Genomic DNA, 25,776 nt, shown 5'->3' on the forward strand with positions numbered 1-25,776 from the left:
AAAAATGGTTGGATCTTGCAACTATTGTGCAGAGATTTGGGTCATCTGCACGTGAGGGTGAGGTAATAAGAATATTAATGAGTATGGATTGTCGTAGACAAAGGCGCCGCACGAGCAATTCTGGAGGCAGTAGCTCTTGCAATCGTTCAGGGAACTGTAGAAACCCGTTGCACCATTCAGAACAGCGAAGTAGGTTGTATGTTCTAGCTTGAAGAAGTCTAATTTGTTCACAGGTACAGCGCTCGGCCCGCAAACATCATCAGGGGTTAGATTCTCACTGCACAATTCACTGCTATTGCAAGAGCACTGCTGCGTCGCCGCGTCGCAGGTTGAATACCATGAGAATCCTCCGCAGGCATCGGCAAAGGTTTGTGAGAACTGTAGAATGGATTTTCCAGCTCGCGGTACACTGTTATCCCCGATAAGAAATAGCAAAATTGCCGTCATCTTGGATATTTGCCATCCACATCGTGTAATTGCTGACGGTAGTGTTGACCGCTTGAGCGATCAAGGGAATGGACTGATCATCATATAGCTGCAAGCTGCCTCTGTCCAGTGCAGCGTATGCTATGCTCTTTTCTCGCGAGTCTGGAAAGCCTCAGGATAATTTTCGCCTTGGTGCATTTGTCGTTTCTCAAGGATTCATGAAGAGCTCTCCAGTCTCAGCTGACCTGGACCTGCACCTGGGCCCTTTTGGGACCCCTTCCATCCTAATGGAACTCACAAAACGGTGCAGGCAGATCAGCAGTACAACTGTAAAAACAAAGCTCTATCAATTATCTTGACTTTCACGGCTTCCCTGCCTGCCATCCATGCTCTACATTTACTGCACCTTTGTCGATTGAAATCTTGAGCAGCCCCATCATACTAGCCAATAGCCACATCTCGAGTGGAAAGTTTCAGGATAATATTGGCGACAAGATTGAACTTATTTAAATACTGTAGTGCTTTCTAAACTCATCTCCTAGCTGTTGAGCAAGTGTACCATGAGTCGAGTTCATTGAGCAAGATCATAAAAAGAGTGTTTAAGAAGTGATGGAGCAAGAAGGTCGGTGATGGTCTAGGGCACGATACAACAAAGACACAGGATTAAATCAAGTCCCTTTTCTTTTGCAAGCTTCTCTAAGCGTGATTGGTTATGTTGGTTCAGGATTGTTCGTCCATTTTCTTGCGATACAGGCATCATCATGCTAGGATATGTTCGTGGGTGGCATTGATACGTCAACAAGCTAGGTAGTGCTAGTGAACATTACCCTCAAGACTTCCGATCCCTCGATATGTGGCTGGGTATGATTATATGCGAAGCTCTCCAGATGTTACGATATGCAATGCAGCCCAGGCCTAGTGTAGTTGCAAGAGTTCTTCGCAAGACTGTCCACTGCCATCGCCAACAGTGAGACTTTCTTGAATCGGGTTGGAGTAAAGGAGTAGGTGCTCTTGTTTTGCACGTCCTTCTCTCCTTCAAAATGATCTGGATGATAGCGAGCATCACAAGAATCAGGTTTGGAGGAAAGGAGCAGCTCCTCTTTCAATTTTGCACGTCATGTTTCTCCTTGCGAATGATCTGGATGATAAGCAAGACTGATTCAAATGTTGAATCGTTATCGTCCAAGCCTCTTTCCAAAATTTGAATCGTTCTACTAGTGCAATAAAAGTGGGGGGGCGGTGAAGCAAATTCAGCTTCTCTTATATTCCTTATTCCTTATAATCCTTAAGGCTGTTAATCCCAGACCAGCAACGTGCCTTGAGCTTGGAGGCTTGCGGGAGGAGGAGAGAGGTTCGGGGAGGCTCGGGAGGGAGGAGGAGGTTTGCGGTGGAAGGAGGGGGTCAAGGAGAGAGTGGAAAAGAAGGAGAGAGGTTTGGGAGGGAGTGGAGGGAAGCTTGGAAGAGTTTGGAGGTTCCTTGAGTGGCACGTGGAGGCCATCGGGCTGCTCAGCGAGCAGACGGACAGTCGCACGTGGGTCCTAGCACACAAACGTGTGGCCCATCCTCGAGGGGTCACTATGTATAAACCCTCTATACCACGTGCGTTCAAGGCAAATTTCTAAAACCCCTTATCTGTGTAAATTTTTCATTAATAAAATGTACCCCTTTTCTATACAAATCTGTAAATTTTTTCCAAAACTATTTTAAATAGTCCCTTATGTATATTTATTTTTGTAAATTTTACAAATAAAAAATATCCTTTTGTTGAACTCACGTGATAGGGTTACATATGATGAGTAACCCCCTTGAGGGCCCATCTCGATAGTTAAAGTGGACAGACTACAATTAGAGGAGCAAATTGTGTAGGGGACAGATTAGAAGGGACTCAGGATTGCGTAGTTAACACATGGTAGCCATGAGTGGGTTGCTGGCAGGGGCTCATGACTCAGATGGCAGACTCACAGGATAGTCCAAAGACTGTTTGAGGACGTAGTGCAGGTCGACGTGGCAGTGCGAGTCAAGATGGCGGCACGGACTCGCAAAGTGGCAGCCAATGTGGTGGATCTGAGATGTGGCAGTGCGGGACCCGCGGTGCAAGACCTTAGGTGAGGCAACACGTGACCCGAGACGAGGTAGCGCACGAGGCAAGAACAGCAGGACACTAGGACACCTGCTACCTCACATAGGGGCTAGTGGAGAGAGAGAGAGACAGAGAGAAGTATAGAGAGAGAGAGAGGGAAGTATAGAGAGAGAGAGAGGGACGTATAGAGAGAGAGAAGCAGAGAGAGAGGAAAGTAGAGTTGGCACGTTGCTTACACTCAAACTCATTCCCAAACGGAGCAATTGACCAGCCAGGATCACAGGGCCAGGATACTCGAAAGATTACAACACAGGACGGTTTTCCGCATCGAAGAGAACAAGATTAGAGGTTTCCTGTAGCTCCAAGGAGGTGACGCCCCTGCCAGAGGTGTTGGTGGTCCATAGCCGAGACCCGAAGGCTGGGAGAGGACCACCAGGTCACCATCGACACGGAAAACGAAACTGTAGGTGTCACGGCAAGGAAACGGCTGAGACGAGACAATAGAAAAGCAGAGATCAATGGAGAGGGTGCAGCCGGAATCCCAAGGACCCGATTGAGCCAAAAGGCGGGAGGAGGAATCGGAGGAGGAGAGGATATGGAAGCTGTCTGGAAAGTCGAGGGAAAAGGTGGTGTTGAAGCCGGGAGATGCGGCCTGTGGGGGGGGTGGCGGTGGTTCTGCAAGAAGCGAGGGTGACAAAGAGCATGAAGCAAAAGACCCCAGTACTGATGCTGCAATGCAATGAAGCTTGCCAAGGTCCTTTGATAAACAGATATGGAATAATTTTTCGGCTATGCTTCGGTTGCTCAGCCAGCATGCTTCTTTGGGCTATGCTTAGTTTGCTCAACCGAGAATGCTTTGCTTCGGTTACTCAGCCCAGAATAATTTTGGGTTGAGCAACCGAGAATCCATTTTTGGACTATGCTTCAGTAGCTCAGCATCGTTACCCACGTTCACCAGCGAGTGCCCATTGTTGGGCACCTAAAACAATGGGATTGGCCGGTTATCATAGCACAAAGCCATTAGAGGGCATTGCCGGGTTGCCCACTATTTTTCAGGCTCCACAATTGCAAGGTGCGTGAGAACAGAAGAAAGTTTCTCAACTACCAAAATTCTGTTTGAGGGGAAATCCGATGGTTTTATTTGCTACAAGGTCTCGAACTTACAGGGAAATCGATTACTGCACTTATTCCTCCTCAAAGTCCTGATGTTAGTGGGAGCTCCTAAAACAATGGCGCAAAACCTGCAATGTACAGTTTGAGGCAATTGAAAATTCTGGAACGATTGTTTCGGTTGCATGGGAATGTGCTCTTAGAGATACCTTGCTTGCCCGAACATGTAGGAAATGGCAATTGGTTCTTATAGTCAATACTTTTTGAAGAAAAAATAACAACATGTCCGCCAAAGAGACGCAAAGTGAGAAGATGAGGAGTAGTGCTAGAGAGGATTTGTCTAGCGAGAAAGCAAACGATAGCTCAAATAATTGATGCCTATCCATGAGTAGCCAATGTGGGCTACCCATTTATGGGCAGATGGAGAGCTTCACCTAGCAGCCACTTTGGCTCCAAGCATAAAAGTTTGGCAAGCAATGTCTAAAGCACTTAGTGTCTGCCATTATTCTTTTATTGGTTCTTGGGAGTGTTAAGGGCAGGCACTGTACCAATCTGTAAAGACCTAAAGGCTTCAAATCACACACCAAGCACAAAAGTTTGGCAGGCAACGTCTAAAGCACTTACTATCTGCCATTATTCTTTTATTGGTTCTTGGGAGTGTTAAGGGTAGGCACCGTACCAATCTGTAAAGACCTAAAGGCTTCAAATGACATCGATTCAACCCTTGGGCTCCATATAAATTCCTCGATTTCTATTTGTACCTTAGTCCATAGCATCTATACGAGCTCTATACATGATGCCTGATGTTGAAATAAGGTCTCAACCCTTTTTCCTGTAAACATTACCTAATTGAAGGCATCTACTTATTGTATTCCAATGTGGGGAAGAAACTAAAATAAAATCTCAATCTTTACACAAATATTCTCAATGGAGCTCAAATGATGAACCGGCCTACCAAAATGTCTAGACCCTTAGGCATGCTGTTGGCTTGTTTCAATTGCCTTTTCTACACACTCTCTCAACAGACTCCCGCTCACTATGCTCTCGCCCTCTCTCTCTTTCTCTCTTGTTCAGCTTGTCTCAGTGACTTTGTGCAAGCAAATACCATCGGTTAGTTAGGCTCTCTCTCTCTCTCTCTCTCTCTCTCTCTCTCTCTCTCTACTCGCTTGTGTTTTTCTTTGTGTTCTATCCACTCCAGCTTAAGCATTTCTCACTCTACCACACTCTTTTTCCCTCTCTATCTTCCACTAGTTAATCGCGTTTTTATGCAAGTCTCACTTTTCGGCCTTTTTTGGCCGTTTCCGGGCCTCCGGCTGTCCGATTCCAGCGTTTCCAGTGCCGTTCTTGGGATTTTGGGCCGTTTCGGACGCTTCTGCGGTGTCAGAATCACCAAATTTTGCACAGAAAAGTGTTGCTCTTATATGAACATTGAATGTAAAGCATGTGAAAGAATATATTTATTCCTTTTCACACTGACATTTCTCACGCAAGTATCCATATTTTCTTGCTTTTGTAGAGAGAGAAAAGAGAAAATAGTGAATTTCTTACAGGGCCCCAAAATGAGCTCCCTTTTTTCCTAATGCATGATCTCCGGCATAGTCACTATCATAGTATCCATGCAACCGTGGATGACTTCCTCTGTATTCTATCCCAAACTGTCTTGTACTTCTGATGTATCTCAAGACTCTTTTGGCTGCATTCCAATGAGACTGTTTTGGATTTGCCATAAACTGTGCTAGTGAGCTTACTGCATAACAAATATCTGGCCGTGTGATTGTCAGATATATAAGAGATCCGATGAGCTGCCTGTAGTATCTGTCATTGACTGTAGGCTTTTTTGAATCTTTAGTAAGTTTCAAACTCTGTTCCATGGGAGTGGCTGCAATCTTGCAATCTGCCATATGAAACTTCTTCAGGAGACTGTCAACATACTTGAGCTGACTCATGAATGTGCCATCTGAATCTCTCCAGAACTCAATTCCAAGACAATAGTGCATAAGTCCAAGATCTTTCATGTCGAACTCTACAGACTAATGATGCTATCCTTGCTTCCTATCACAATCAGATCATCTACGTACAAAAGTGCAATAGTAATATCTTCCCCTTGAACTTTGTAGTAGAGAGTATGATCGGCGTTGGACTTCATGTATCCCAAATCAGCAAAATACTTGTCAATTCTATTGTAGCAACTTCTGGGTGCTTGCTTTAAGCCGTAGAGACTTTTCTTGAGATGGCAAACCTTATTCTCCTTTCCTGGTTCAACATAACCTGCTGGTTGTTGCATGTAGACTTCCTCATCTAGATAACCATTGAGAAATGCATTCTTAACATCAAGCTGATACACATTCCATTTGCTGAGTGTTGCTAGTGATATCAAGAACCGTATGGAATCCATCTTTGCTATTGGAGCATAAGTCTCATCATAGTCTTGACCATATTGTTGTGCAAATCCTTTTGCAACTAATCTGGCTTTGTATCTCTGAATACTGCCATCTGGATTGTACTTCACTTTGTATACCGATTTGTTTGCTATGGCCTTCTTTCCTGGTGGAAGGTCGCATAATTCCCAAGTGTTATTTTTATACAAAGCATCCATTTCTTCATTCATAGCAGTTTCCCATTCTGGCTTGTCTACTGCGTCTTCAAAGTACACTGGCTCTTCTGTAGCCATGATGGTAGTCATAAGGGCATAGTTGGTGGTTTCCACCTGAATTGCTTTGCCTTTCTGAGCATATGTCAATCTGGTTGGTGGTCTGCTTTCCCTAGTAGACCATATGAGCTATTGTGGCTCTGCTTGGGGTGTTGCTGGCAATTTTTGCTCTTCTTCTTCATCAACCTATTCTGTAGATGACTGTGAAGTCGATGCTTCTATCTCCTGTGTGGGTGAGGTTTCCCATTTTGATTCCTCATCAAAGATTACATCTCTGGAGATAATGACTTTGCAGTTGATGGGATCATACAATTTGTATGCTTTGCTTTCTTCGTTGTAGCCAACCAAGATGCATTTGCGTGACTTTGCATCCAATTTTCTGCGATGATCATCATGTATGTGGGCATATGCTATGCAACCAAATATGTGGAGATGCCCAATGCATGGCTTATGTCCAGTGAATGCTTCATAGGGAGTCATACCCTGTATCGGTTCGGTAGGAAGCCGATTAAGCAAATAGTTAGTTGTAGCTATTGCTTCTACTAACTAGTTGTAGCTATTAATTCGTAAGATGCTTTTCACTAAGCATTGCTCTAGCACTGTTTGCTAAAGTCCCATTCTTCCTTTTAGCTCTTGCATTCTACTGAGGAGTATCTACACATGTGAATTGTCTTCGAATGCCGTGATTTTTGCAAAAGTTCATGAATGCTGAAGACATGTATTCACCTCCTCTATCTAATCTCATGACCTTGATCTTTCTGCCTGTCTGGTTTTCTACCATGGCTTTGAATTCTTGAAATCTGGAAAACACTTCAGATTTCTCTTTCAGAAAGTAGACCCAACAATATATGCTGTAGTCATTGATGAAGGTCAAGTAATAAAGTGAACCATTGATGCTGTGGGTTTGGGCATAACCCCATACATCTGTATGTATCAAATCAAGAATACCTCGTGCACGAGAGGTACTTCTGACCCCCTTCTGATAAAGTTGGTTCGCTTTTATTTGCCGAAGCAGCATGCTTCGCAAACTTTTCCAAGAAACTGTAGCTTTGGAATCCCAATTGCCATATTCTGATTCCTGAGATCTAACAAGTACTTGAAGTTGACATGACCATATCTCTTGTGCCATTTTGCAGATAGTGGCATCTATTGCATTTGAGTTGACATGGCATGCTTATCTCATACTGTAGCTAGCATTCTGTATAAGCGTCCTTCCTTGACACCTTTTGCTACTAGCTGACATCTTTTGGATTTGTCTCTGATAGTGCATTCATCACTGTCGAAGATGACTTTGTTGTTGTGTTCCGTCATTTGACCCACTAACAAAAGGTTCTTGCTAAGCTTCGGAACATAGAGCACATCTTTGACTAATCCTTTTGTACCAGTGAAATTATTCATAGGGATAACACTTGTTCCTTGAACTGGATTCGGTGTATTGTCTGCTATGTAGATGACATTTTTCTGTCCTTCTAATGGTTTCATCTCTGTGAACCATTCCTAATGATTTGTCATATGAGATGATGCACCGCTGTCAATGTACCAAGGATCCTGTTCCACTTGGTCGACTTGATAGCTGAAATCCTCTTTGGGATTGAAATCAGTGTCTAGGTGCATTTAGGTGCATTGTATCAGTCTGATGCAATTCCTCGCTTACAAGAAACATATTTCCATGTTCAGAATGTCCACCACAATGATTTCCTCTTCCTCGGGAATTCCCTCGATTACTACTGGATTGACCGCCTTGGTCATACTACTTCTTGCGGCAATCTCTTTCATAGTGTCCAAAATTGTGACAGTAGTTGCACTGGATGTTTGACACATTGGTGGATGCATTCCCTCATCCTTGGAATCTTCCTCGGTTGGAATGATTTCCTCTTTGCTGATTCTGATGCTGCTGAGGATGATGCTGATGCTGATGCTAATTCTGACTTTGATTTTGTTGATGATGACCACTTTTCTGGTATGATCTACCTCTGTTTCTACCTTTGCCTCTGCTTTTGTCTGAAGCTGTGAATGCCTGATCATTAGAATGACCTTTACGTGCTTGAATGGCCTGAGTCCTGAGTTCTTCACCAAGTAGAACTGACTGAAGTTCTTCCAGTGTTGGAATTTGCCGTTGGATGGCAATACTCTGGACTAGATTCTCATATCCCTGTCCTAGTCCATTCAGAATGACTTGAACCATTTCTACGGGGTTCATAGTCTCTCCTGCTGCTGCAAGTTTTATGCGGAGTACATAAGCATGACCGGTTTCACTGCTGTTGCGAAAACTCTGGTTGATCTGGTTTCTGAGGGTGAGAATCTTGGATGTGTTCTTAGACTCGTAGAGAGCTATGAACATATCCCATGCTTCTTTTGATGTCTTTACTGTGTTGAGTTGTCCGAGCATGACATCTTGCACATTCTGCTTGATTAGGTCATAGGCATACTTGTCTTTCTGATCCCATTCTGCTTGAGCTCGGGCAATGGCAGGATCTGCTACTGGTGCGGAAACTATTTGTGTAGATGTAGATCCTAATGTAGATTCCCTTGCTCGTGCTATGACAATAGATGGAGTAGAGCTACTGGTGGCTGGATCGGCCAATGGTCTAGGTGTAGACCCATCGACATACTCCCATTTGTCCTGAAGCATAAGAATGGTCTCCATTTGGTATTTTCATGTACCGTAATTGGAGTTTTCTAACTTAGCAGATGCCTCTAGATTGAGGTTGCTAGTCAACATGGTGCAAGAAATGTACTCAAAAGTGTCGTGAAGATCTTTGTATGAATCAACTGCAAATACACTGAATATGCCAAGTGAAATCTCTGAACTGTCGGTGAAGATAGAACTGCAATAGATAAAATCTGATCTGTATTACAAGGCTTGTGGCAATGATGTCGGGAATAGCCAAGAGGCTTTACAAGGCTGAAATGATGTGCACGATGCCGTGAGATAGCCGAATAGGCTTTACAATGGTGGCATGTGTGTGTGAAATCAAATGCTATCTGCCCACTGAATCAATCTGCAATGCCTCTAAACTCTGAAGTCTGCTCACTGAACTGATGAATGTAAGGTTTCAGGTAATATAATGATGTGAAACCGTATGTGAGCGTATGGACTGACTCCGAGTGGGTACTAGTTAGGAATTTCGAGCATGGCTTAGATTGGCAACTTGGGGAAATTCAAAGCGTCCCCTCTATGGCGATCTAGTCTACTCTGATCTAAATCTAAACCAACCGTCGATTGATGAAAGAACAGCAAATAATTCCTTTTCTTTTGTTCTTTTTAAGTGATGGGTCAGATGCGTCGATGTAGAGGCAAATGTGTGTGAAGGAAGTGGTTTTGTTGACGAGGCTCAAATGTGAGTGTAACTTGCGCCGAAATGTGCGTATGATGTTATGAGTGCATAGAGCACAAAAAAACGAGCGACTTTCCTTTTTGGAGCACCCTCAAATTCTTCTTGGATCAAGAGATACGACTTGATCTAGGTGGAGGGGCAAAAGGAGTGCAAATGGTGCTCAATGATGATGTGTCACTGTGAGTCACATGGAGTGATGATGTGGCACTGTGCCTAGCAAGAGGTGTGCCAATGAAGCTTTGTGCTGAGGTGGCAGGAGTGGTCACATGAAGTGCCTGTGGAGCACTGTGTGTGCCTAGCAGGGGTCAATGCTGACTGGACTGCTGAGGTGGCACTACTGAGGTGGCACTACTGATGTGGCACTACTGAGGTGGTAGAGGTGATGTGGTAGTGATGACATGTCACTGATGATGTGGTAGGATGATGTGTCATAAGTGACATGGTTGATGATGTGGGTAAGCTGACGTGGTAGCTGATGACGTGGTAGTCGATGATGATGTGGTAGTCGGTGATGACATGGACTACTGAGCTGGCACTAGTGATGTGGCAGATAAGGTCTGCCACATGGCTGGACCTTGACCAAGCCCTGGGGTGTGGTGACCTTGAGGATAAGACCTAGCCACGTGTCGCTACGTGGTCAACCGGAATCTTTTAAGGTGGTGACAAAATCTTTAAGATTCTGTCATCTTCTCCGTCGTTGGCCATTTGGAGGAATGTTTGGTCGTTGCCTGTGCATGGGCTAGTTGCAGAGTTTGCTGAAGGAGCGATGTGTGACGAGGGAGCCCATGAGCTCTAGTGAGGCGGCTTTTGCGTAGGAGCTCGTTGGAGGCTGCTGGGAGCCTTCCAGGGCTCATTGAGTGCGATGGAGCGAGGCTGGATGCGACGGGAGCTGCTGAAGGAGCCACTTGTGGAGAGGCGGCCGTGATGGTCATTGGAGACATCGGAGGCTATAGCCGAGTGGTCTATTGGGTCTCCTGGTGAACGGCTGGCGTCTTGGAGAGTCTGAGCTGTGGAGATTGTTGCTCACGGGCTGTCGAGCCGTGTAGTAAGCGACTTGTCCTCCCTTGCATCGATCAGCTTCGCGTACCATGGACCGGGTCTGAAGCCAACTGCCCTATAAGTGTTAAGCACGACGTAGACGCAGCTATAGACGACGACGAGAGGCACACGGGTGCCTTAAGCAAGAGACCAGTCGTGTTAAGCACCCCGTCGTCAAACCAAGGGGAGAGACTCCTACGTTAGAAGCCATTTTTGAATCTTTGAGATTGCATCAAGGGACTGAAGTGAAGCTGGTAGTGGTCGCTGGGAGCCCGTTGTGGTTGGGGTTTGCGGGGAGCTACGATGGCGGATAGACCGCTGAAGTAGGAGATGGACGGAGCCATCGGTGGGCTGTAGTAGTTGATAGAGCCTTGTCGCTACCAGCTCATTGGCGTAGAGTTGACACAGAGCCGGAGTTTGTTGCAGGAGCCGTGGTTGCCATTACAAGGGCTCGTTGCCCGCTGTGTAGAGGTGGCTTGCATGGGCAGTACCTCTCGTGGTTGATAGAGTTGTGGGAGTCATTGCAATTGAACTGCTGCTAGTCGGAGCTCTTAACCAAACCTTACAAAATTCCCAATACCTTAAGGAATGCCAAGAGAATCTTTCAAAAAATCAGAGAACGGAGTCTCTTTCTCATTGAACACTCAAGGAAACCAACGAATCTTCTCAACACCATATCTTGATCTCTAGATATCAGATCTGTAAACTTTCTAGAGCAAAATGAAGGTGGAGAAGAGCTCTACGATGAGAGCTAAAGATGCCAAGGTCTTGGACTCTCTCTCAATGAAAATCTATCAAGAACAATGATGGAAATTTATTTCAAAGGAAATGGAAATGAGATGGAAATCTTTCATCAACGGAATGAAAGATAGAAACCTCTCAATCTCTCACAAGAAGGATGGCGCCTCAGCAGAAGGTAGAACCATGCTCTGATACCATGACAAAATATGAAGAGGGGAGAGGAGAAGAGTGGAGATGAGGAGAGAGGGCACAGCTAGAGAGCACACCACAAATGACTAACTATACACTAGATTTAGTTGAAAAAATAGAATATATACAAACCCTTTTAGGGTTAGGGTTAGGGGATCTAACCCTTTCCTTTATAGCACTCTATAAGGTTAGTGCTATGCACATATGATCACGTGATGGTGCTATACACACATGATCACATGATGTTGAGCGTGAACTCTCAACAGAACCACCCAAAGCTTCGGTCTCCATCTTTCTGCAAAGGTCCATGTGAATGAGCTCTAGAGGAGCCTTTGCCCTGCTGGCCTCTTTAGGAAAGGGATGCCGATGCTGCTTGCCCATCATGCAAACTTCACATACATTGGGCAGATCTGTAATTTCTGGTAGGTCTGCAATCATTCCACTTTTATGCATCTCCTTTAAAGAACTAAGGTTTAGATGACCAAACCTCTCATGCCACAGCTTAGTGTTGCTCATATCGGCTCGAGCACTGAAAGCTGAGAGTTCATAGATGTTACACCGTGTATCTTTACCAATGACCTTTCCTTGAAGATCCAAAATCTGTGCGCCATTCTTATCGAAGTGAACTTTGAGGTCCCGATCCGTGATCGCAGAAATGGACAACAAGTTCCTCTTGATATCTGGAACATAAAGAACATCGGACAACTATTTTATAACTCCATTTGACTTGAGAGCAATCGTATCTTTTCCTTTTGCTGGACATTTTGCATCATTGCCGACTGCTACCAGGATGTCATTCCCTACCGGATGTAGAGAGGTATATCAATCCTTCCGACTGGTCATGTGGCACGATGCACCACTGTCAATAATCCAAGGTTCATCTGTAGCTACATGAATTGCAAATCTCCTCAATTGCTACGAACAGGTCTACTGGTACTGCCTGCGCGCTGTTGCTGGACTCTTTCTTTACTCCATTCTTCTCATCTGTAAACTTCTTCCGGCACTCATTCTGCTTGTGCCCTGCCTTGTTGCAATAGAAGCACTTGATCTTCTTCTTTCTCTTTTTATCATCAGAAGAAGATGGGTTACCAGAGTCCTTACCCTTACCTTTCTTTGATCCAACCGAGAAAGCCAAATCTTCTCCTCCAGTCCTCGTCTTTTGAATCTTCTCCTCCAAAAGCATTGTGCTGAAATCCTCAAAGTTGGGCGGATTTCTATTCTGCATATTCAGCACCATAACAAGACCGTTGGGAGAATCCGTATGCACCTTCGTGCTAGCTTCTCATTGGTGATGGTGATGCCAATCGCAGTCATCTGATCGCGTAGATTCTTCACCCTGGTGTTGAACTTCTCTGCCGTTTTAGACTCAGACAGTTTCTCATTCGTGAGTTGAGTCTCCAGATTTTGAATCCGTGTCTGATTCGTGGTCTCGTACTGATTTTTTAAGACCGTACATGCCTCCTCCGCTGTGGTGACATGATGAATTAACGCCTTGACAGAATCACTTACACTGCAGACAATAGAACACAATGCATCTGCATTTCTTCTTGTCCATGCGAGAATCTCATCTACAGTTGGTACTATCTATTGTCCTGCATTGGCTAGATTCAGTCTCACAACCGGCTTCACGTCCACCCAAGTAGCAGTATCCCAAAGCTCGTATGCGCTTAGGATGGTCTTCATCTTGAACTTCCAGAGTGGATAGTTAGTGCCATCCAACTTTTTGCTTTTGCCGAACGGTGGGATTCGCAGTCTTGTGGGTTGGGCCATCTCTCACAATCTACTCGCAAAAAGAAACACAGTACCAAATCTTCTTGCTAGAGCCCAAGCTCTGATACCATGTAAGAAAACAATACAATGTTTGTGCTCAACAGATAACAGGATCTCGTATGCAAGAGAGAAAAGCAGATAGTATGGGAAATCAAAAATTTGATTACTGTAAAACTGATACAATAGATGGCGCTGCCTCCCAGCCATGCGCTCCTGTGTGAGAAGCTTCAATGGTTTGCTGGAAACAGTAGAGGATGGAGGCTGGATGCTAAGGAATTAGGGTTGCTATAGTCAGTGATAATAATGGGCTTCACGGGCTTGCTCTTATATAGCCACCAGTCGTAGTCGGTTAGACCCAATTGGGTGACCGATCCAGTCTGCCCAAAACGGCCGATTGGAGGTTGGTGGTCCCGAAATAGGCCACCAACCACGCGATAGAACCATTCGGACTAGAGCCATTCGAGATCATCTGGGGCTCCAAACGGGGGCCTCGAAACCCGAGAGTGGGTTGCCCCGAGAAATGCTCCATCTACCATCAGTGCGGTCAGTGATGGGATGCCTTCCCGCACTTGCATGTAGCCTAGTTGGCAGTGTGCCAACTCTTTCTGAAGCCGTCTAGCCATTAGGCCACACATGGCCCCCATCTAGTGTCCAAACTAGGACCTACTGGATAACCAAGCTACTCAAATGCCTTCTCCTCATATGGGGGGCTTACAAGTAGAGTTAACTGGTTTTTGCATAGTTATACGAGAGTGGAGCATTGATATCTAACAATTTGTAGTAGCCATCTTTAGCTACATGACTGCATCTTCAAAACATGGGCCATGGCTGCTACATAGAGTACATGGGCCATGGCTACTACATAAATGCCCCATAAACTTGTGGCCGCGAGAACATCCATTGCATGCAAGTTATCTCCTATAAGAGGCAAGTGGGTTTGGGGGAGCAGTCTTCTTCCTCTTTCCTCTCTCCCTCTCTATTCTCCCTTCCCTCTCTCTTCCCTTCACCCTCCCCTTCCAATCCAAAACACAAATTGGGTGGCCGCGACCGCTAACACCCACACAGTTCACCATGTAATATGTAAGATGGCATGTGAGTTCAACAGAAGGGGTTTTATTTTCTTATGGAGTTACAAAAAATGCACATGCAGAGGGGGTATAAGGGGTACTTGAACCCACGTGATATAGAAGGTTTTCATATAGTGAACGCCTCGGAGCCAAACGCCCCAAAAAAAAAAGTTTTTTGTTGTTGTAGGGGCTTGGCATGTATTTGTGAGCCCCCTCCCCTCTCCTTCCCTTCCTCACCCCTCCCCTCCATTTCCCAAAGCATGCATTAGGGGCTCGGTGGCCACGGTTGCTAGAGCATGCATTAGGGAGTCCCCCTCCCCACTCCTTCCCTTCCTCACCTCTCCCCTCCCCTACCCCCGCCCCTCCCCTTACCCCTTCCATCCCCTCCCCTCCCCTCACCTTCCCCGTTCCCCTCCCCTCCCCATCCCCCTTCCCCTATCCTCCCCTCCCATTTCCCGAGTCCCCTCCCCTCCCCATCCCCCTTCCCCTGCCCTTGCCTCCCCTTCCCTTCCTCACCCCTCTCCCTTTTCCTCCCCTCCCCATCCCCACTTCCCCCTGCCTCCTTTCCCCTTCCTTCCTCCCCCTCCTTTCCCCTTTCCCCTTCCTCATCTTGCCCTTCCCTTCCCCTCTCAACTGCCGTCTGCTCACCTCCCCTCTTCCTCCCCCCCCCTCTCTCTCTCTCTCTCCCTCCCTCCCTACCCCCTGTTCCTTGCCCCTTCTCCTTCCATTCCCTTCCTTTCCCCCTCCCCTCCCCTTTCCCATTCCTTTTCCTCTCTTTCTTACCTCCCTCCCTTTCTCTCTTTCCCCTTCCCTCCCCTCCGCCGTCAACAGTCATAGGGAGAGTCCCACACGGACACGGATCAGCTAAAAGCCCTACGGGCAAGCCTATGCCATGTGAACATGTGCATTGCACTAGTCCCACCACATGTATCAATTGCCTTCCATCGATGAACCAAGGACATGTACGTTCCATGCATGTGTGTGCAATGTCGTGTTTGATGCCATATCTATGAGATTTTAGAATTTTTAAACTCATAAAAGGTCTTTATTGATACTGTTATGATATCTTAATATTTTAGATGACTCTGATGGTATATTAATGTCATGCATAGGCCGTACATACATATATACATACATTAGAGGACTCTTATAGTAAATTAACATCATGCATGGGCCATACATACATACATTAATTTATTCATGCATTTAAATTATTTTAATTAAGTAAATAATTAAGAGAGAATTAAGTCTTTTGATGTAACTATTAATGACAGTTTACAAGTGGTTTTTATGTAAACTGTGTCACGTTAAATTTTATAATTTTGATTTAATTTCCTTCAAAAAACTCTAAAAAATTGCTTGTTTTTATGTTTTTATCTATGTTTTGAAGAGTGGGGTTTTTCTTAAATTCTATCCAAAAACCAGTCCAATAATATTTATAAAAATGAATTTGTACATTGACAAGTCCAAAATTAATGAAATAAGTGTTTCTAGTTTGTGTCTTCCCCATTGACTTCTCTATGTTGCCTTCCAGAAGTGTTTCGTTGGGGTTATTTAATTTAGCTATCTTTCCCGACTGATCCATTGGATACCTGCAAGTCACGACCACCACATTTCGCTCCTCAACCCACTAGTGAGTCACATTTTTGTGACTTACTTATTTAGATGAAAAATTTTTCCAAATGTGATGAAGTGTGCTATATGAATATGATTGCCTATGTATGACCTTCGAAATCACTACAACACAATATCTCTTTTGGGAATGTCCCATTTTGTGAAGTCACCACAGTGCGATAAAGCCTCTTGAATCCATGAGGAGCCCTCATATCGCATTTTAGCGACTTCAATAAATTCTTATCATCTCCAATGATACTCTTCATGACATCTTGCAGATGGATCATCTCGATCTCAATATAGACATCTATGACGATGCAAACGTGGAAGAAACACCAAGAAAAAAATTATTTGATTTTATGTACAATGTTCGCCAGCATCATCGCCATCCAGCAATCTCTCGTATGTTTGACTATGATCCGTCCATCAAGGATATGCCAGTGTCCTTGAATGATCGTATTTTGAAGAGATAGAGGTGCAATTAAAGATTACACTTCAAGGGATACAATGATGATTAATGGTGCTCAGAATGTGCACGTCAATGACATCTGAGCTACAATAGACGAGGCACATAAGTTAAATAGAGATCTAATTAGGGTGCCACCGAATAAAAAGAGAATGGACATGGCATGTCTCATTCATAATAAAAATTACTATCTTGTTGAATACATGTATGGCTTCGTCTACTATCTACATATGTTGCTTGAAGAAGATGGAGTTCAGGAGGACACTCAGGAAGCAGGAGAGAAAAGGAGACAAGACACTATAGGGGAAGCAGAGGATGATCAGGAACCAAGAGAGGACATACAAGATACTACTAGGGAAGCAGATGATGAAGCCCATGAGATACATGAGGAGATCGATTTAGAGGCAAAGAGAGAGTTAAGTGATAGGCTTGACTCTGAAGCAGTCATGAGAGAAAACTTCGAAGTGCTTGCAGGTCTCTAGTAGTTTTCTAATTTAGAGGAAAATCTTGGCTTCATTCCTATTCCCATTCTCCCCACATATCATGTTGGTGACAAGAGTTGGGTGGTGATGATGAGTTGGTGATAGCAAATATGTTTTAATGATATATATTCAAATGGTGTTTCAAATAAGGGAGGATTATTACCTCACAATAATAGCACAAAATATCGAGAAAGATGAAGAGTTTGTGGAGCCAGATATAGATAAATATTTACTATTGGACTCAAGCATGAAGGATTTCAAGTTTCTCCCTTCTACAAACACATTAGCCTTGATGTATAGAGATGTAGCTCGTTATGAAGGGAACATTGCCAATGAAATGAATTCTAAGAAATTCACAAGAGACTAAACATTACACACATGGGAAAGAAACTGATTACCCCTATGATCCAACCAAGCAACATGCAAGAGAGAAACACATAAATCGCCTTATGGACATATCATTTACTTGTTGATGATGAGAATCAGAAGGTTTGTTTGTTCATAATGGTGTATATTTAGCATTCTGTATTTTGTTAAGCTTGTCTTGCAACTCATCATCTTTCTAATGGGATAAGGCTATCTTGCAACTCGTCATGTATGAGGATGAACTTTTTGGGGCATGCTTTAGGCAAATGCCGAGGGGGCTCGGAAAAGATGCATCCCTAGGAGTGTACATTAAACACTTTAAATTTCCACATGTTGTAATATTCCACAAGAAGTACTCAAAGGGCAATGCAGAATTCCCCTTGTTCATAATAAAAACACTATCTAGGTATCCTGGAGGGTATCTCGTACGGTGAAATGTAGATAAGATAATTCTTTTAGAAAATTAGTTTGCTCTTATAAATTTTGGCCAAGGTCCCATCCTATATGCTATTAGAAGAAACTATTACTTAGCATGCACAACGTATGGGTTGATGTGTGGGATCAAGGATCCCGAAATCCTAAGTTATTATGGCAAAAGGGAGCTTCTATCATTCAAACCACCCAATAGCTTCTCCAACACCAAATTTGTGGGATGTCCAAGAGCCTTTAGAAGTTGAAGAGCATTCTTCAAAAATGCCAAGGCTATGTTTGTGATTGTGGTTTCTGTATTGGTGTACTCAAAAATCTGTATCGGCTTTGTATTGCATTTTCTTATAAAATTGTGATATGTTCTATCAAAATTATGAATCTATAAAAAATAAACTAAATAAATTTTTGCTAGGATTTTACCTTGATATATAAATAAAACTTTGATAAAACATCCTTGTGATGTGCTTGAGGATTAGTATTTTGTTTCACATAGATTCTTGTGACATCACCCCATGTATTTGTGATTGTTTCTATAACTTCCATGCTTCACAACTGGTTGTTTGATATGGAGGTGGAAGATGGGCGAGAATTCATTTCCTTGGCTATCATTTTTCCTTTCTTTAAGGTACTTGTCAAGCTCATAATGTAGGTTTCTTTTGGTAGGACATGGTAGAGGCTTGATGATGTATAGAGCATCAAGAGCAGGATGAAGAGGACCCCCATCGAAAGGAGGAATTACTATGGGTGTACAAGATGGCAAAGAGTAGCAAGTAGTTGGTGAGAAGAGCGTGTGCGAAGGTCTGCAATAGTGTATTAGATTGGCCTAAAGAGTTGGCGAATGCTTGCTATCGAGAGGTTGATTAGACAGTCGAGAGTTTGGAATTTCCTTGACCCACAAAATGTCATCGTATTTTTGTTTTCGTAAAACTATTGCAGGCATTTCTTGGACTTGTGGACTTCTTGAACTGCCATCATCCATGATCTATGGTGCTCGTAATACCTGATTTTGTGTCGACCTGCTTCCATGTTAATACTTAAATGTCTCTGAAAAGATAATTAGTTTTTCGGTGTTAATAATATGTGAGCATAATATTTTGTGAGCATATATAGATTATCTCATGTCTGCCCAAGTAACCTATTAATTGATCGTATTCTAGTTGATCAAAGTACACTAGGATCTCGATTTAATACATGATTTCTTATAGGTGAGCTATTTTGAATGCTCAAATCTTGATTTACATGCCAGTTTGCAGGAGAGCTATTTGAATTTGACTTCACTAGATGAAATGTACACTACCTTGCACGCCATTTTCCCACAAGTAATAAAAGCCATGACTGCTACTACGTGTGTCGAAAACATACCTTGATGCTAAATCAAGGGTATGTGAATATTGTGTCGCTATACCATAGTCTAGACATCAATTTATTTTACAAAATGAAAGTGCCATGGAAATGAAGGACAATGAGGTGGATGAAGCGATGAAGTAGGACTAATCTAACGTCTTAAGTAGTGAATGTTAAGTGATTTGCTTTAAGAGCCTAAAATTTACACACCTCTCTATCAAGAAAATCAATTACAAAAGTTTACAGAGTTTTATTTATAAAAGTATCTAGAGTGTGAGTCACCAAAATATGGAGAGTGATATTTCCAAAGTATACATCCTTGGATACATCAGGGTCAAGTTGTCCAAAAAACAATGTTGTTTTCATTCCACAATGCCATCCATAGGTTTACAACAGTTCTTTATAAGCATCTGCAAGCTTTGGGTTTGCAGCAACTAGATGCCCCTTCGTCCTCTTCTTCAGACGCCTCTCTTCCTTTTTCGACTTCTTTCTCGCCTGCTACTACTAATACAGGGTCAATGTCAACCTCATCTGTGCCTTCACATTGTGTTGCACCATTCAGATCTCTTGTGTTGTTTTTGGCCATTGTTTCCCTACCTACAAGTTTAAAAATAGGAATACAACTAGCATTAGACCTAGGTATATGATATCCATCTTGGCACATTAACCTTCTTCTTGGTGGTTTGCCCTGATTTGTTGGGAAATGTGTTCTTCCTCTTCTTCCAATCAATCTGTTTCAATGTCTCATTATCATCACCTACATGAATTGGAAATAATGTCGAATTAAGCTCTTATTGCAAGGCAATTTGCACGTGCCTCTAGCTATAGAGACAAGTCTAACTCACCATGTTCAAGTGAGACCGTTGATCCAAGCAACCCTCTCTTCAATTTCCTTTGCCACCAATCGCATCGAATGTGTTAAGGGGCTTCTCCCTAAGTTTCTCTAGGCTAAATTTTCTAGTCAATGCATGAATGACATGTCAAATGTAATTGTGAAAAAAGATGTTAAATTTCAATTACAAATCTGGAGCCCAAGTTCAACTAACCCATCTCTTTCTTTGGGGTTGGATTGTGGCTCTTTGGGGATGTAGGTAGCTTACACCTGGTTGTTGGTTTTCCTTCTTTTGGAGAGTCATGGCTTTCATCAACATCGCCAATAAACCTCTCCCAAGTATCTGTATTTGCGGCGCTCATTGGGCTTCTCATGCATCCGTATTGAGCTGATGAGGTGAAGAACAAGGTTTGTCTCAATAGTTCAAACATCTTTGATCATAGTTTCATGTTTTGGAAATATAAGTTGAGATGCAGGATAGGTGTGGCTTTCAACAAATGTATTTTGAGAATGTTGCAAAGCGGGCAATACTACCCGTCTGCTTCTTAGGTTATACCCTTTCACGGGTAGCGCAATCTCTTTCGAAAGCCATGGTTTCTCTTACTTCCGTTAGGCCTATGATGTTAGTCCTATCTTTTTCACGAACGAGTCGCCATCTGTGGTGCCAAGGGATGATGCACACGTGAAGGGTTTATTGCAGCCTGCCATCAGATATTTTGATTTGACTCCTGCATTGCTAGACAATGTGAAGACTCCTATAATCATATATGTGGACTTTGAAGTTGAACCGAAGACACAAAATGATCCGGGTAGGTGTCCTGGCAAAGAGCCCGTTGTTTTTTACATTGCGATTCGACAAGCAACATAATTCCTTGCTTGCCCCCTGACTTCATACCACTTGTGACTCTAGGAAGAAATGGGATTCACATAGACTCTGAATGTTTTTTCGAATGTAATGGTTATTTGGCAATAGCGGCCTTACACTCTAGTGGTTTTGTCGCGTAGTGACCTTTGAGCTACTAGAATATTTTTAGAAATGATGAAATGGTGGAGCACTATTCAAAAGGTGCAAAATTGCATCAATATGCGCGTCGAATATGTAATTGATATTTATGCGCTTTTGTTGTCACCTGAATTTTCTATGTAAAATTACGATCAATATGCAATGCGGAAATGTTAAGGAGATTAGGAGATATGAATTTTGGAATCCATTTAGGGAGATTAGGAGACGAAGATGGGCTAAATGTATGTAACGACGACACTCCCAAAGCTCTCCATTATTTCAAAAACGTCTATCTACATTATGAAGGATAAACCTCTCCATTGACAATCACAAAGCTCTCCATTCTTCAGCCCCTCATCCGTCGATCGACCGCAGCTGCGAAGCTTACTAGCTCGCTATGGCACAAGCTCAGATCCTTCAACCAGCTTCCAACGTTGATCTCGCTGCATCTTTGCTCTCCCTTGATAGCTTCAGCGACGTCGCTGCCCTTGCTAACTCCTCCCGAACTCTTCCCCCTCAGTTTGTCCTTCCCGAAACAAAGCGACCCCAGGTTCCTCATGATGCTTTCCTCCCTGAATTCGAGCTTCCCTCCTTCGATCTCTCTGCGCTTGTCTCTTGCCAGAGTAAGGAAGAGCGCAGTCGCATGGCCGACTTTTTGTGCACTGTCTGTAAAGAGTGGGGCTTTTTCCAACTGTTTAACCATGGCCTGCATCCGGAGCTACTGAGAAAAATGGAATTCTTTGGCCGTAGCTTCTTCGAATTGCCATCTAGTACTAAGGAGAAGGTTGCGAACTTCAAAGGAAAGTTCGACCCTTCAAGATCTCAGCATGGTTGGATCGAGGCTCTTAGTCTCGGATCGGTTCCGGAGACAGTCAAGTCCAACTTTACCGATGTTGTTTGGCCTGAGGGAAACAAGGAATTCAGGTACTTGGGTAATCATGTATGTTATTTGGGGTTGTGCGTGTGTGAGAAGAGAGAGGCAGACTAATGATACAGATATAAATTGCAGCGATTGCTTTGAGGAGTATACAAAATCCATGGAAACAATTGCACGAACAGTTGTCGAGATGTTGATGGAGGGACTGGGATTGGAACCAAGCCTTGCAATTCAATCATGTTTCGAAAGCCACGCATCAGGAATTCGTTACAACTACTATCCACCATGCCCGCAACCATCCCTGGCAATTGGTCTGGGTGCTCATACTGATCCCAACGCTCTTACACTGCTCTATCAGGACGAAGTGGGTGGTCTGCAACTACGGGGCAAGGACGGCGAGTGGAGAGCGGTGAAGCCTAGGGCGGATGCATTCGTGGTGAACGTGGGCGATGTCATGAAGGTAGGAACAATTTGGCATTTTGTATTGCTCATTGTATATAAGGGTGACGGAGGTTTTAACGAGCAGCGTGACGGAAATACAAATCAGGTGTGGACGAACGGTGCGGTACAATGCGCGGAGCATCGGGCTGTGCTGAATTCTGGCAAGGCGAGGCTGTCGTTGGGATTCTTCGTTCAGCCTGAGCGAGCTGCGACGGTGAAGCCATTAGAGCAGCAGGCGGAGGCCGCTCACTACAAGCCTTTTATCTACGGGGAATACATCAACTTCTTAGTCACCGGCCGCCCAGGCCTCAACGCCCTCAATCTCTACGCAGGTACCCTCTCTCTCTCTCTCTCTCTCGTTTCCTTTCTCTTGCATGTGAGAATTCGTGCTCCTCATCTTCTTCTTATGTTCCTTTGTCAAACGTAGTTTGCCATCTACGTAAAAGAAATACCATCTCATACAAAACATAACCTTCACCAAGAAGTGGTTGCTCTTTTGGAAGTGGAAGCGCGAATCGAACAAGCCAACATCTCTTGCTAACCACAACCTCCTTACTCTCTTGGGTCATATAACATGTAACCTTTGGAAAGAGAGTTACATCCACCCGAAATCAGCTTGTGGGACTTGGAGTCAAGCTTCCCCATCTCCTTCAAAAATTTGAAAATGGGACACATCGAGTTTCTTACTAAAACCTGCCTCAATGGAGTCACCTTTGGAACAAAATCATTGAAGATCGGTTGAGGATAGAGATATACGTGGCCATATATAAAAGTGGATGAGGAAGGTTGTGCAATGTTTCAACATCATCCTTGCCAACTTCTCCACAGTCCCGTCCTTTTGTTCAAGTCTCCATTCTCTTAAGGGACCCAACATTGGTTGGCTCCTACTTAATGCCATTTTGCTCTCACCAAAGCATTAGAAGACAACTATTGTCATTTGTGAGCCCAAATAGTCTTCAACTACAATCTAGACTTCTTTAGTAGTCCTTCAACCGAGCAAAGGCTTGGTCCTTAAGGGGTAGAAAATACACCCATGTAAACCTTCTCGCATTGGGTATCAATGGAATTTGATGCGACACATTTCTAGGGGGCCTCCCCATAAGTTAGTGCAACTGCATGAAAACACATCTCTATACTATAGGAAAATACTTTTTAAGACTTAGAGTTGATCACCCTTACCACAACTATGCACAGATTCTTAGATCATACCCAAATTGAGCTCTTGAGTTAATTCAAAGTAGAATGATAAGAAGAAGAAGGATGTGAAGAATAAGAAGCTTAAGGGTACGTGCCACTACTATAGCAAGAGTGGGCACGTTGTCAAGGACTATAGAAAGAAATAGTAGGATGAGAAGAACAATACTATAAACTTTTCTTCAAAAGCATTAACATGGTTTAGGTTGAGTTGGAGCTATTAATATATGGGTTGCAATTGAAGAAGTATGCTCCTTAGGTCAAGAAAATGAAAATTTTATAGAAATGTCATGACTTCCCAACCATAGCTCATTCAAAAATTTGATGAACCTATGACTTAAAAAGATGGACGTTTTGTTGCCCTATGATGCAGGCCAAGATTATTGACTACATGGTAAACTTCAAAAATGTCAAGTGAATAAGGTAGAAGATTGGAGGGTTGTTGCACCTTCTAGACATCCCTAGAAGTAAATGGGAGAGTATTTCTATTTTCTTCTAGACATCCCACATGATGCTATCGAGGTGGTGTTGGATAGATTGATGAAGATGCTAAGACCTATACAAAGATGATTGTGATGGATACTAAGTTGGCTCATTAGCTTGTTGAGCAATTGGTTAGACTATAAGAGTTGCCTTATAACCTAGTCAATGATAGAGTTCCAAATTCTCTAGGAACTTCTAGTAGGGAATTTAGAAACCACTTTGAGTACAAGTTTCCAAGAGTCTAATGGGAAAACAAAAAGGGTGAATTAGGTCTTGGAAGATATTCTTTTGGCATGTGTCTATGGAGGCCATCTTTTTGGGAGAAGTATATACCAATGATGGAATTTTCCTACAATAATGCTAAGCTTACAATACTAGCTACATTCCATTCATGCTTATGTATGGATATCAACCCTTATCTCCTTTGATACAACGTGGATGGGAAGGGTATTTAGCTGGATGCAGCTAAGTAGCTCTTGTTGGAAATGCAAGATATGTTAGTGACTATGCTAGAATCTATCAGGAGTACTCATGATAGCCCATGATTTTATGCTTATGGATGGTGTTTACCTAGAGACATTTTTTAGGGAATGCGGTTATATTTACAAACACCAAAGTATTTGAAGAGGTTATGATGTTTGGTATAAAGTTATCCCCTAGGTATTGTGGACCTTTCTTAAATTTGACAAAGATTAATGAGGTTGTATATGAACTAGATTGATTGCACACGTAAGAGCTCACTCCTTCTTTCATGTCAATAAATTGAAAGAGTAGCTCTGATGCTTGAGGCTCTCATTTTCCCCTAAGAGCTTGTGGAAGTTGAGGATTTGACATATTTTCCACATAAAACTGAAAGAGTTATGAATTTCAAGGAAAGGGAACCTAGGAATAAGTTAACTATAGAGTTCAAAGGTAAGTGGAAGGATAGGTTTGAGGAGGAATCAAGATTAGGAGTTAATTGCTAGTTGTAAAAGAACTTTTCCAATCTCATTTAAGAGGATATGCTTAAAAGAGGGGAATAATTTTATGTACCTAGATGCTAATCCTTGGATTAGTAGATTTATTCTAGTAGGGTTAGTGGGCCTTGGGATGACATGAAGCTAGCTAGAGGACTTGAATACTTCAAAGGGCCAATCAGCTATATATAGCCAAAATGCTTTCCATAAAGATGGATGCTCTTCTATATAAGTGTGGCCAAGGATATTGTGTTGATATTCAATGTATACACACCAATGGATGGTTTAGTCTATATTTTAGGCATAGATTTCTGCTCCTACATGGTGGATCACATGATGTTTTGTCGATGATTTCTTGGGAATGGGTTTCAATGGTATAGGAGGATGCCACAGCCTTGGGGGGGGTTCACCTCACAGGATTTTAGTGTACCACGTGCATTCAAAAGGAGGGGTAATTTCATTCATCTTTTTGATAGGAATATTACAATATTGAAGAGGGGTTTTAAAATTCAAATTTATGAAAAAATCACTTAGTTCATAAGTAAAGAGGGGTGTTTTTATTGGGAGAGAGACTTTAGTTGAGGGGTTTTTTAGATACCCCTTGAGCACATGTGATACGTAGGGTTTGCTAGTAGTGCAACCCTAGAGGCCACAATTATAGGCAAGGGCTTGTGAGGGTCTGATCTCTAGTAAACATGCTTAGGGATGGGAGTCACCTCTCGATTACCCTTTTTCTTTTTTTGGTTGTAGTTTTGGATTGTGCTTATGGCTAGACCCTAGAGGGGATTTCACCACTAGTCAACACTCTCAATGCCTATAGCCTTGAAAACTGCTTCAATTGACCCCAAATAACACCTCAAAGCCTACATAGAAACCACAA

The 25,776-nt window shown here is 43.2% G+C and overlaps 1 protein-coding gene across 1 annotated transcript; it reads left to right on the forward strand.

The window, feature by feature from the left end:
- The first annotated feature begins 21,342 nt into the window (after positions 1-21,342).
- Positions 21,343-23,844, forward strand: LOC147881410 (naringenin,2-oxoglutarate 3-dioxygenase-like). Its single transcript, XM_087402388.1, has 4 exons — positions 21,343-21,869; positions 21,955-22,282; positions 22,370-22,595; positions 23,831-23,844. Exons 1-4 carry the CDS (start codon positions 21,343-21,345, stop codon positions 23,842-23,844), a joined length of 1,095 nt encoding a protein of 364 aa, XP_087258514.1.
- Positions 23,845-25,776: the final 1,932 nt, after the last annotated feature.

This window comes from Dipteris shenzhenensis, chromosome 31 (assembly GCF_047967505.1).
Source record: "Dipteris shenzhenensis isolate YYH24624 ecotype China chromosome 31, Dip_SZ_1.0, whole genome shotgun sequence".
Lineage (NCBI taxonomy): Eukaryota > Viridiplantae > Streptophyta > Polypodiopsida > Gleicheniales > Dipteridaceae > Dipteris > Dipteris shenzhenensis.